The sequence below is a fragment of the Arthrobotrys flagrans genome, assembly GCF_004000055.1.
Source record: "Arthrobotrys flagrans strain CBS H-5679 chromosome Unknown unitig_9, whole genome shotgun sequence".
In the NCBI taxonomy this organism is placed as follows: domain Eukaryota; kingdom Fungi; phylum Ascomycota; class Orbiliomycetes; order Orbiliales; family Orbiliaceae; genus Arthrobotrys; species Arthrobotrys flagrans.
In genome coordinates this window covers 2,666,536-2,677,618 of record NW_027137551.1, presented here as the reverse complement: position 1 = coordinate 2,677,618, position 11,083 = coordinate 2,666,536, and the positions used below count along the sequence as shown (strand labels likewise).

Here is an 11,083-nt window from a genome sequence, read left to right as displayed (position 1 = left end):
TTGACTTTGCTCTTTCTGGCTGCAATATTTGAGTATTCATGTCATTGACAAGGTGGTCGGGCCAAGACATGTAAAAATACATTATCGCTATATGTGTTATCCATTGTCCATCGAAATGAGGTTGCCTACATCCGCGATTTCCAAATTATGTCTGTGACATCACTCGAGCTCAGGGCGATCGAGCCAATTGATGAGGGTAGTTGCACAGGGTGGAAATCTGGTCCCGAAAATACGTACCCACGAGAGTCTAGAAGATCCAATCGATCAATCATACCTACGATTCCGTTAAACGGTGAAAGAGAAAAATGGCGAACCCGTGGCCATGCCTTTTTTAACAATTGTTAACAAGCATCGGGTGGATTCGCTCGTTTGGGCCCTTGCATGAGTATTGGGAACAGCCAGCTTCAGAAATTCCTCCCAACGTCGAGATATTGCAGTGATCTTCGGACCTCCTTAGCCTCCTTGCCTCCGGTGGAGATTCTTTCGCCCAGTTCAAGCTCTTGCCCTAAACCTGCAACGGAATTGCAAGTGGAATGTCAGCCAGCCAGTATTCCGCATGCAAGGTCCCTCTGTTGCATTCTGTGAACCAACCCTCTTTGGGCGTTGGGTAGCACAAACCTTGAACGTCGAGCGGCCAACCGTCGAAGCCGAAGCCGAACCCCACGGAGTCATGATACTCAGACAAGAAGCATCAGATGGCCGTTTCCAGACCCACTCGTGCGTGCGGCCTGCAGCGCAGCTCGAAGATCATGACTACATTCTGCTAGAGCTCTGTCCAATTAACTCATCTAGACTATTTTAGATTCGACTGGCTGACGCCCTGCCGCACAGTTCATTCGACATGACACCAACCTCTCAAACAGCAGCGTCTCCAAGATACACATATCATAACATCGGTACTGACATATATATGGATCTCCGTGTATACGTTTCCCCCTTCCCCTTCCAAGAGCCCCCCACCCTCTCTGGATCTCTTGCATTCTTGCAACGCATTTCCAACCGTCATGGATTTTGGCTACTCAAGCTTGGCTTGTTTCCCTCTTGCTCTGCGGTGCAAGGGCACATTTTCAGGAGCGAGGTATCTGCATCCCACGTTATGCCTCTAACAGCTCAATGACGCACGGCGATTCTCTCAGTTACCACTGCTAAGGGAACCAGAACAGGGGCTTTTTTTGTTTAATTCTTTTTGTTTCTTGAGTCCCTCATTTTCTGTTCCTTGCAATTCGACTTTACTTTTTGAATGCCCCGTCCTGTGACTGCTGCCGTATATATTACTTGGCGGATCCGCTGCCCTTGACATCAAGTAGTACTTTAAATCCACCCGGTCGAAATTGACGTCAAAAGAACTCCTGGATTCTTCGTCGCTCTTTGTAGTATCCGGCTCTATATATCCCTTCGAAGTCGAAGATCGTTGTAGCCAGGGTTCTTATTTGATGCTTGCATCAGCCCGTTCGAAGCTTCAGCTGTAGCTCCGCTGCAGACCCCAACTTAAGATATAAATAACACGCGCCTATATCATATTCATAGCATTCGATCCCGTCTTAAGACCAAGGACCCCCTCAACCGGCAAAATACCTCCTTCGATTAGATCTTTGAGAGCCTTCTTTTGTAGACCCAAAATGGGCTGCGCATCATCAAAACATACGATGGGGAAGAAGTTGGAGGGCGGAAGGAAGCAGGGCGTTCAAATCGTAAGAGCAATTTTGAGGACACCTAAAAAAATATAAATGTATATGCGTAGGGAAAACTAACATATCCATTTTTCACAGGGCTGGCCAACAGACTTCCATCATAACTCGCTTTCATACCCATCGACGGTGTGTGTTGATTGCGATCTACCGTCTCGTACATTACTTGCATCGTTAGGAAACACCGATATGCTAAGCTGCAACTGCAATGACCCGGATAGCCAAACTCTCGACTTCAAGCTAGATTTAGAACCAATGTCACCCATCAGTCTATCACCGAAGCCGAAAACACCTCTTCCAACCAGCTACAATTTCCCACTCGGCTTCGACCATGTCAGCAAGGAGTCGAGCAAAGCTTACGACTATTACGGCGAAGAATATGACGAATATGATGGGAAAGAAGAAACTGCGCCGCTTCATTTGCAGCACAAGAGATATGCATCCTTTTCATCCGGAAAGTGGCCATGGAATGCGGACCATAATGTAGTGGTTACTACAAAAGAAGTCTCTAGTTCCAGATCCAACTCTTACGCTTCGAGGTCGCGGTCATACGCCTCAAGCCAATGTCTAAGATCTGCCTACAAAGCCGACATTCGCGATAGGGATACCGATGCAGATACATTTGTCGACCATTATGTCGATGACGCTGCTTCCACTCTAGTTTCGACACATCTGCCAGAAGCCCAGTCCTTTGAATTTCCTTCTACACTTGGAAGCGAAAGCTTTGGTCCGAAGCTCTCGATTCGGGAGCGGTTGCCATTTGAGACGCTGAACCAGAGTGGTCCGGATCTATGCTCCGCCTGCGCAAGAACCTCGCAGCGAGTTTCAAAAGATCAAGTCAAAGTGATCAGAATCCGGGGTTCCAGATCTACCGATTGGATATAAAATTCTCTAGCTGCTGTACAGGTTTGTTCTACTTCTATTCTTTAGCGACTACGGATTTCTTTTTTTCATTTTCAATTTCGAATGCGATCGGGCGTTTATAATCACCAAATATACCCTCTTGCTGTGCACCTGCTATATTATTTAGAATATTTTTTTTTCTCTTTCCGGTTAATCTTTTCTGGCATATAAGAAAAAGATACGTTTGTGCATGGTTTTTTTTTCTGGCGATGTCTACCAAAGAACAACCCACCTTACCTCAAGTTCGATCCCATCCGCTCCTTGCTTACCGTCACAGAATCCTGTTACGTTTCAGCCCTCTAAAAAAGAAACCTCGTCACACCCTCGCTTCATTGTAAAATGTATTTCCGCATTCTCTTCTTCCATTTATGTACTCTATTCCTCGACATTTCCGAAAAAGCCACGGGTCTCTAGGAGCTTCCAAGAAAGTCCTACGCATGTAAGGCTCATTCTATGTATTCAACAGCATACATGTTTCCGAAAATTTTTTAAAAATCAAAAACCTATAACTTTGGGTGCCGACATAGCACTCCATGTGATACCAATGGTTAGTCGGAGTTCTCAAGCCCCGAATAACCAAGTATACATACGTAATAAAACGTCTATTAGCTTTAAAAATTAACCACAACGACCACCCTGTGAGGACTTTCCCTGCCGCGCCAGATTGAGCATCTATTCTCAAGCCGCGGTCCCAGGTTCAGGAATGGGACATTGAGACGCATATGCGGCACTGGAATGGAATGTTGAAATGAGAACATTGAAAGGAACGGAAAAAAAAAAAAAAAAAACGAGAAGGACACAACAGAAAGGTAAAAGTTGTGCTAACGATGCAAGTCAAGAAGTTGGTTCCTCGGGACTCCCTGCGTCGTCCAGGTAAGTAGTACTTAAAGATACATTAAAACGCTTGAGAACGAATAAATAAGAACACCCCGGACTCCCGTAACCATCGGCACGAATAGAAAGCAAAAGTTTCCCAAGCAAAACCATGGTATCATTTTTTTCGCACACGAAGGGCAACCCTGGCATGGTGCATGCGTCAACGCAGGTTCAGCATTCCATGCTCGACATTATTATTTTTGTTGAGTTATAATGATTAAATTCGCCTCCACGGATCGAACGTATGTAAGTAGGGCATGTAGGTGTAAGCAATAATTTCCTCCGCATTTCCAGGCTGCTCGGTTACCACCACGACATAAAATTAGGTGGGAATCCCCGAAAGCCACTGTCGTTCCACAAGGCCTCGGAACAAGATTGGTACGGCCCCTTCCGTTTCTTACTCGTTATCGTAAGCATGTTGGACCTCTTGGACCAGGTCCTCTTTGCTACCCGTGCAACCTTTCCACTGTCCATTGTCTCTCACACACACCGTCTTACCATTAACAGTGACGGTGCAGCTAGTTGAGATACCCCGATCTATCGCCCTCCGTGCACTTGACCTCAACAATTCCATTCCTCTATTCTCGTCTTCGGATGCTGCACACCGCTCTAGCTGTTCAAAGCTGAGCCCGTACTCCGATGCACAATTGGAAACATGTGCATCTTGCGGAATCTTCTGATAATTTTGTCCCATACAATTGATAAATCCAAGCCACATTTGTGGACGATCCTTATGAAGCTCATAAGCGCACAGCTCTAGTATATCGCCGAGGCACTCGTCAGGACCGTGTTTACATGCCATCCCGGCATTCGAGTCGTCCGGTGTGCCGATATAAGTTGGCCGTAAAGTAATAATTCCAGAATCGTAAATTTGCGCCATGACAGGGAGGACAAGGTCTCTAACACAGTCGCGAGCATCGGGGCACTAGAAGGGGTAAAAGATACCGTTAGAACTTGGTGGATTGATTTGACAAAAGCCTGATAAACCCGGATTGCATTATCGGACAAAGGGAAACATATGATTATGCAGTTTCTAGCGTGCAGATAGGGCCAACGGGATTAAGAAACCTAGACGTAGACGAAAAAGATCCACAGGCCTAACATACCTTGCTCATGACGAATATTTCGACCTCAACTGGCGGCTTTCGGGTTTCTAAAGCCTGCAGAGGCTTTTCCAAGGCTGGTGCTGAATTTGCGAGGAGCTCTTGGACGCCTGGTCTTTGGAACATTCGACGAGGGAGGTACGTTGCGTCTACGACGCAGCTAGTGAACTGAATCGCCGCCATCAGGCAGACGAGGTATCGGACTTGGAATCGCATTTTTGGCCGAACTCAAGTTTGAGGTATTTGGTGCCAATATCTAATGGGGGGGTAGTTGAGTAGCTTGTGTGAAGATGTATTGGTGAGCTGAAGACGAGGAGGATTAACGATGAAGTCGTGTGAACATTTGGGAGTGCTTAGCTAAGCTGAACGTTCGGAGATTTGAGCGCAGATTTGCCGCGACGATGCGCGCGTGACGTGATTGAGATTGTGACAAGTAAAACCGTCGCTTGCTTCGATGCCCCAAATCGGCAGAGGCCTTGGCAGGGATCCCTGCAACGCACAATTTGCAACAATTCTACAATTGTGGCGAAGATATGGTCATGTTGCACGTTGGATCTGGAACAAAGGGACCACTCCAGATCCAACATCAGTCTCGATTGTAGACGCTGAAAGGGTCAGGTGTTTCAAAGGGAGTTCTTATGACTCATGAAGACGAGTGTGTTCTATACGCGTTCACTATGTTAATAATAAGAATAAGAATAAACTCGTAGTTCTATGCATTTCCGCGTTCATTCTGGGATTCCAAACTTCATCTCCCAGTCACAGTCAATTACAAGTTTCTGTTTAGCTTTCTCCTTCTAATTTATATATTGCGTATACTTTGCTTCTCGTAGTTGTATATTTCTAGTGGAGTATAGGATCAACTATCTTTAGACCTCATATCGACTCTAAAAACCCGTCGACAAGTATCAGCCACCGTCGCGGGGTTGTAGAGCCGCTGAGATAGCTGAAAATGGGTAAGAGCTTTCTAGGTTCGTTACGATCTATATCTATGGTATACTAAATGCTTATGAAATACGTCAATACAGCTGAAACATGGAATTCCACCGCCTTAGAAAATGTCCTCTCTCGGGAATTCATAGGCGTAAATCCCTCTTATGTCCCCGATCCTGAACTCAAAGCCCTTGAGGAACGGGCCATGGAGGCGATGGAACATGTGTACGACCTTCACGAAGTAGCGGAGAGACGTGACGCAGTCACCAAAAACTCAGAGGTCGCAGTTCGGGCTATAAAGGCCAGGTTTTTGACGCCAGATGCCGACAACGACTCAAACTCAGAGGCGGAGCCAGAGTCGGACAGCTTAGGCTCAGGCTCAGGCTTAGACCAAGATGTCACCGAAGAATCTGCATCGGATAGCGAAACCGGTTCGGGGCAAGAAGATCCAAGCGACGATGATATCGATTCAGAGGCGGATTACACGGAAGAAGAATGGACCCCTGAATTGACTGCGATACCAGAACCGCGTTCGGCACTTAGGAGAGCGGTTAAATTTGCCGACCAGGTGCCCAAAACCTCAATCACCAAAAGTCCACCAACATCTAAACAAATGAAGCCACCTAGTCAAAACGAGAATCCAAAGTTAGACCGCAACAAAGAAAAGAAAGAGACAAGAAAAGCTGAACGGAAGAAAATAAAACAAGCGGAAAATGATTTCCTAGACTTTCTCGACCGCATGGTAAGGGAGCTCGACAACTTGAAGGTTCTGGGACAAAGCTCCACAGATTTATTCTTGAGACAACATTATGCGAAAAATGGGACTGAGGCATCAGGAGACAAACTCCAGCAAGTGAGACTCACAAGCAGGTTCCAAGAATCTGTCGAACGCATGATAACCGAGCTCTTCAGAATTGGTTTGCCGCATGTCGGTTCCCAAATCTCCACCGCTGATGCCGAGGTCATAGCCAAATGTGCCTTAATTGTGGGCCTACGGCAGGGAATTGAGATTTCACCACACGAGTTCAAAGAAGCCATTGATAGTATAACATACGCGATCGCAAAGAACTTTACGAGAGGAGAAGAGTCTCTGCCGGTTGGGTCTGGGCTTCGGGCCGTGCCTGCTACAAAGACCGTAACGGATACTAAACTTAAGCCAAACCCCGGTAAACCTGGCCCCATTGAAACAAAGAAAGGCTATTTTGGATGGGCAGCTAGATTCTTCCAACCTTCTGGGAAAAACCCGGTATTCATCCCCCACCCGAAGAATCTAGGGACTATGCTGTCAAGGATAGCTGGACGGAACAGGATCTCCAAGCGGAAACAGGAGGAAGACATCCTTTCGTAGACCCAGAAATAAAGCTGGTTTTGCAAGACGTAAATGACGAGGCCCAGGAAGCATACGAGAATAATGAAAGGTACATCTGGGGATGCGAGTACCTCGAAGCTGATCTTAAAGACATCACTATCGAGACCCTTCCTTCCAACGGGAAACAAAAACCTGGACATAAAGGCCCAGAAGACGCAACGTACTACCGCAGCTTCACATCCAGACTCTTCGCCAGCATCAACACTTGGGTCAAAAGATATATCATCCCCGCCCGCAAGACAACATCGATTAAAATCAATTCACCCTCGGCTCTCCCAGCCATCAAGCAAACACTTAGAAAGTTCGACTACTTCGAAGAATCCGATTTTATTACTCCAGAAGGTGAGAAGAGTATGAAAAAGAGGAATGAAAAAAGAAGAATGAAACGTCAGATGTTCTTCCAGTATCTCTTCTATCAAGTCCTATATGAGAACATCTGGTCGAAGTGGCTGTATGGACTGAGTGAACACGCGGAGGCCCGGGTGCTCAAATTAGCGGGTCTCGACGAAACACAGAAGAACAGTAAGTCCGGTTTCTACAAACGAGCGGTTATTCAAGAGATTCGGTACTAAAATTTAATAATACAGCCAAACAAGGTCACTTCGCCCGCGGTCGTTGGTTCACAGACAACGTTCGTCGCAAGCCCACAAACATGACCGAAATAGTCCTCGACCACCAGGCTCATATCGCTACTACTCTCAGACAACTTTTCGTCCCGCTGCTCAATTCCAATAGTGCGGGCACCAGTCCAGCCAAACGAAGAATGTCTACCAGTGCGGAGAAAGAATTGTTAATGATAATATCAGATGCACAGGCGTTGCAACTGATGTTCCAGTCTGAATTCACAGTCCATAAGATTGTATTCGATTGGCCAGGGACACGATTCGATAAACGATGGATGGTCAATGGAGCAAATGCCGCGGATGTGGAGCGGTCGGGCCGTAAACCTGTCCCAGGAAAGGAAAATGGCTTGGTCAGGGGTGATACAGTAGATTTTGTCTTCCAACCCGGGTTGTTTATTGGGGAGGCAACCGAAATCTACGAACACATAGTTGTGGCGGTTTAAAGCGCCATAAGGCTATTGCGGTATATATAGTAATCGAAATAAGAGACTTGGTTGTACACGTTAAGTATGTATGTATGTATAACGGGATCCTAGACTGCAATACTAGTACCGATTGCACCTTTAACATTTATGCATACAAAGCTGCCTCGTGAGCTGCATTGTATCGCCCGCCAATTGGCTTAATGCTCTTCAAAACTGCGTCTATCTCCGCCATTTCCTCAGAGGTCAAACTAGTCTCCTGGAGATTTTCGACGACCTGGGATTTCTTGGTAGCACCACTAAACAGGAATATGTTAGTGACTCAAAATCTTTCTTAAAAAAACGTCCTTTCGAGTAAAGGGGAAATAGACTTACAAGATTGGAATGACGGTACATCCAAACTTCTTCCCCTGCTGAACAACCCAAGCGAGAGCAAGCTGTGCAGGTGTAACACCTTTCTTCTGTGCAATCTTCTGGATGGCTTCAACAAGCTCAAGGTTCTTTCCAAAGTTTTCTCTAAATATAATTGTTAATAAGAGTCCCAATATGTATATACCCAGAACAAAAGCGATAGACTTACGGCTGAAATCTATCGAAATATCTCCTCATATCGCCCTCCGGGATATCCTCAGGACTCTTCAACTGGCCCGTCAGGAACCCCCTCCCAAGCGGTGAGTAAGCCGCAATAGGAATATTATGCTCAGCACAAACTTCCGCCAATCCATTTTCAAAAATCTCAGTGGCCCAGAGTGAAACTTCAACTTCCAACACTGACACCGGAACAATCTTCAACGCCTTTTTGAGTGTAGCAGCGGACACCTCTGATAGGCACAACCCTCCAATCTTACCGGTGTCGATATATTCTTCCTTGATTGTTTTCCAAGTAGTTTCGACGGGGTTCGAGGCATCGACTCTAGCGATACAGAAGACGTCGAGCTTCACTTTTCCTTCAAGTTTATCCAAGATATTGTCGATTGATTTTCTAATCCCTTCTGGCGAACCATCAGGTGCGCGAACGGCTATATTCACGCCGCCTTTAACAGATAGAACAATCTTTTCTGCGTTTTCTGGGTATTTTGTGAGGTATCTGTTGATGAGGAAGAGGTTGTCCTGTGGATCTTGAGTGCCGTAGAACTCGCCGGAGACAAAGAAGTTGGCGCCATCGGCTAGAGCAGCGTTCATAGCGGCAAAGGCTTCTTCGTCTGGAGTATTGATGGGCCGCCATGTGAAGTTCATTAAGCCGAAGCCTATCATAGTGTAGGCGTGATTAGTAAAAAACCGTATTGAATTTCATAGTCGAAATCGGCGTACTTACCAAGAGAACCAACATTGCGGTTATTAATTTGAAGTGGAGCGGTTCCGACCATTTTGTAATATATTTAGAAGGGAAAATATATAACTCTATTGACAATATTGGTTTTTAGTAGAATATATTCGAATAGTGCTGATATTGATGATGATTTTCCAGGACTTTGAAGGGGAGTTCACAGCCCTTTAAATACTTTTCTCGTCGCTCATAATTGCAAGTAAATTCAATATCATAGAATCGATTACATTACTAGCTTTCAGGGTATGAATGCATCGTGTGTAGTGGGTTCACCACGGACACGGAGTTTAGCATTTCGCCCGTGGAAGCCAGCCTAACTCTATTCGCAACATCAAGAAAGCCTCAAAATACCACCCATATCGATTTTTTGAGCTAGGATTGAGAACTAGAGCTCTTGGAATTTTGATTAATTGGTTTTGAGGAAACCAAGATATCCCAAATTCAGTAATCAATTACCTAGGTACTCACAAGTATTTCGAAATATACGTAGACATGAAAGATATGATGAACGATATTCAGAGATTCCCGCTCGTCTATTCTCTTTTAACGAAAACTACACAATCTCGCTTCGTTAGAGGCAACATAACATGCCAGTCCCTGTCAGATTCCGATGCTGAAGCAAAGTCACCATTCCCAAAACGGATAGCAATCTCAATCGCCTATATTCTGTTCCAAAAACGGTTTAGCCCCCCGCGACTTCCCACCACAACCCCAACACATCCAACTATCTCCACCACAAAAACCTCAAAACTCGAGACTTCACCATAGAATATTTTTCACATTTCAACCAATTTTCACGGCCGAAAGACGGTTTAAACCCGGAATCACGTTTTACACGTCACCGGCTTAGAAATCAATGATTCAATTACGAATTTCCTCCGTTTTTAAAGCCGTTATTGGGGAAGAACGGAGTTTGAGGTTTAAGTCCGGGACGTAAAGTCCAGTATGCGGCGAGTGGTTCTTAGCGATATGACATCAATAGGAATAAGGCATAACGACGTAGGCTTCAGTATGAGGAGCAATTCTGGGGACGGCATGGAGACAGAGATATCGAACCAAAAAGAAATATATAATTCTAGGTAAAAAGAGGACTAGGCGGAAGGAAAGATTAACACGGGGACTGGAGGTATTGAAGACATGCATTGGGACGATGGGGTGGGTTGGAGCTTGAATATGCAAAAGTGTGGGTCTGGAGTACGGAAAACCGACACACTTCGGGAGCTACGCTAGCCTCGAATCCAGGCTAGGTATACCTATGCAGGGTGCCGTACGGACGGCGCATGATGCGTGTTTATGTCATTCCGCTTGGTAATTTTATTTCGAATTTAGTCATAACTACCACTCATGATACGGAAACCGAATTCATCCATCCATTCATTCTTTATGCTTCTATAGCTAAGTGTTACCCTTGGATAAGGAATGCAGAAAACCAGCAACAGGGGGTAGTGGAAGGAAGTTAACAAAGGGGAATATAGCAAGTCTCGTCAGATCAAGTGTAGATTTGGTCCGCAACAAACGTCTGAGCAGTTCGTCCAGGTTTCACCTCGAAAAGTGAACCATAGATTTCACACGCAGAGGCGTCATTTAGGTATTGCAGAATTCATATAGAATCATTCATCATTCGAGAGTCCTTCCTTCGTGTTTTGTTTCGGTGTACGGGTGCCATAGAAAACAGAAAATGGGCGTCAAAGAAAACCTAGCCTCGGAATGTACTGGTTATTTTGGCTCGAGTGAAACAAAGAAGATGAGGTAGAAAATCCCGAATCCCCTAGTCAAGGTAGCCTGCGTGATCACGTTCTACAAAGCTGAACCGTCGGCATGACAGCCGTTCCGGAAAGG

The 11,083-nt window shown here is 45.6% G+C and overlaps 4 protein-coding genes across 4 annotated transcripts; 2 read left to right on the top strand and 2 right to left on the bottom strand.

Moving 5' to 3' along the window:
- Positions 1 to 1,619: 1,619 nt before the first annotated feature.
- Positions 1,620 to 2,573, top strand: DFL_006138 (uncharacterized protein; the record flags this gene model as incomplete). Its single annotated transcript, XM_067635508.1, has 2 exons — positions 1,620 to 1,691; positions 1,770 to 2,573. The coding sequence occupies 2 exons, from the start codon at positions 1,620 to 1,622 to the stop codon at positions 2,571 to 2,573; spliced, it is 876 nt and encodes a 291-aa protein (XP_067489930.1).
- A 1,291-nt stretch (positions 2,574 to 3,864) lies between these two features.
- On the bottom strand, positions 3,865 to 4,786 carry DFL_006137 (uncharacterized protein; the record flags this gene model as incomplete). The annotated part of the gene is made up of 2 exons (XM_067635507.1): positions 3,865 to 4,392; positions 4,574 to 4,786. 2 exons carry the CDS (start codon positions 4,784 to 4,786, stop codon positions 3,865 to 3,867), a joined length of 741 nt encoding a protein of 246 aa, XP_067489929.1.
- Positions 4,787 to 5,522: 736 nt separating this feature from the next.
- Positions 5,523 to 7,938, top strand: DFL_006136 (uncharacterized protein; the record flags this gene model as incomplete). Its single annotated transcript, XM_067635506.1, has 4 exons — positions 5,523 to 5,541; positions 5,599 to 6,749; positions 6,812 to 7,394; positions 7,460 to 7,938. 4 exons carry the CDS (start codon positions 5,523 to 5,525, stop codon positions 7,936 to 7,938), a joined length of 2,232 nt encoding a protein of 743 aa, XP_067489928.1.
- Positions 7,939 to 8,065: 127 nt separating this feature from the next.
- On the bottom strand, positions 8,066 to 9,284 carry DFL_006135 (uncharacterized protein; the record flags this gene model as incomplete). The annotated part of the gene is made up of 4 exons (XM_067635505.1): positions 8,066 to 8,216; positions 8,293 to 8,433; positions 8,498 to 9,164; positions 9,233 to 9,284. 4 exons carry the CDS (start codon positions 9,282 to 9,284, stop codon positions 8,066 to 8,068), a joined length of 1,011 nt encoding a protein of 336 aa, XP_067489927.1.
- Positions 9,285 to 11,083: the final 1,799 nt, after the last annotated feature.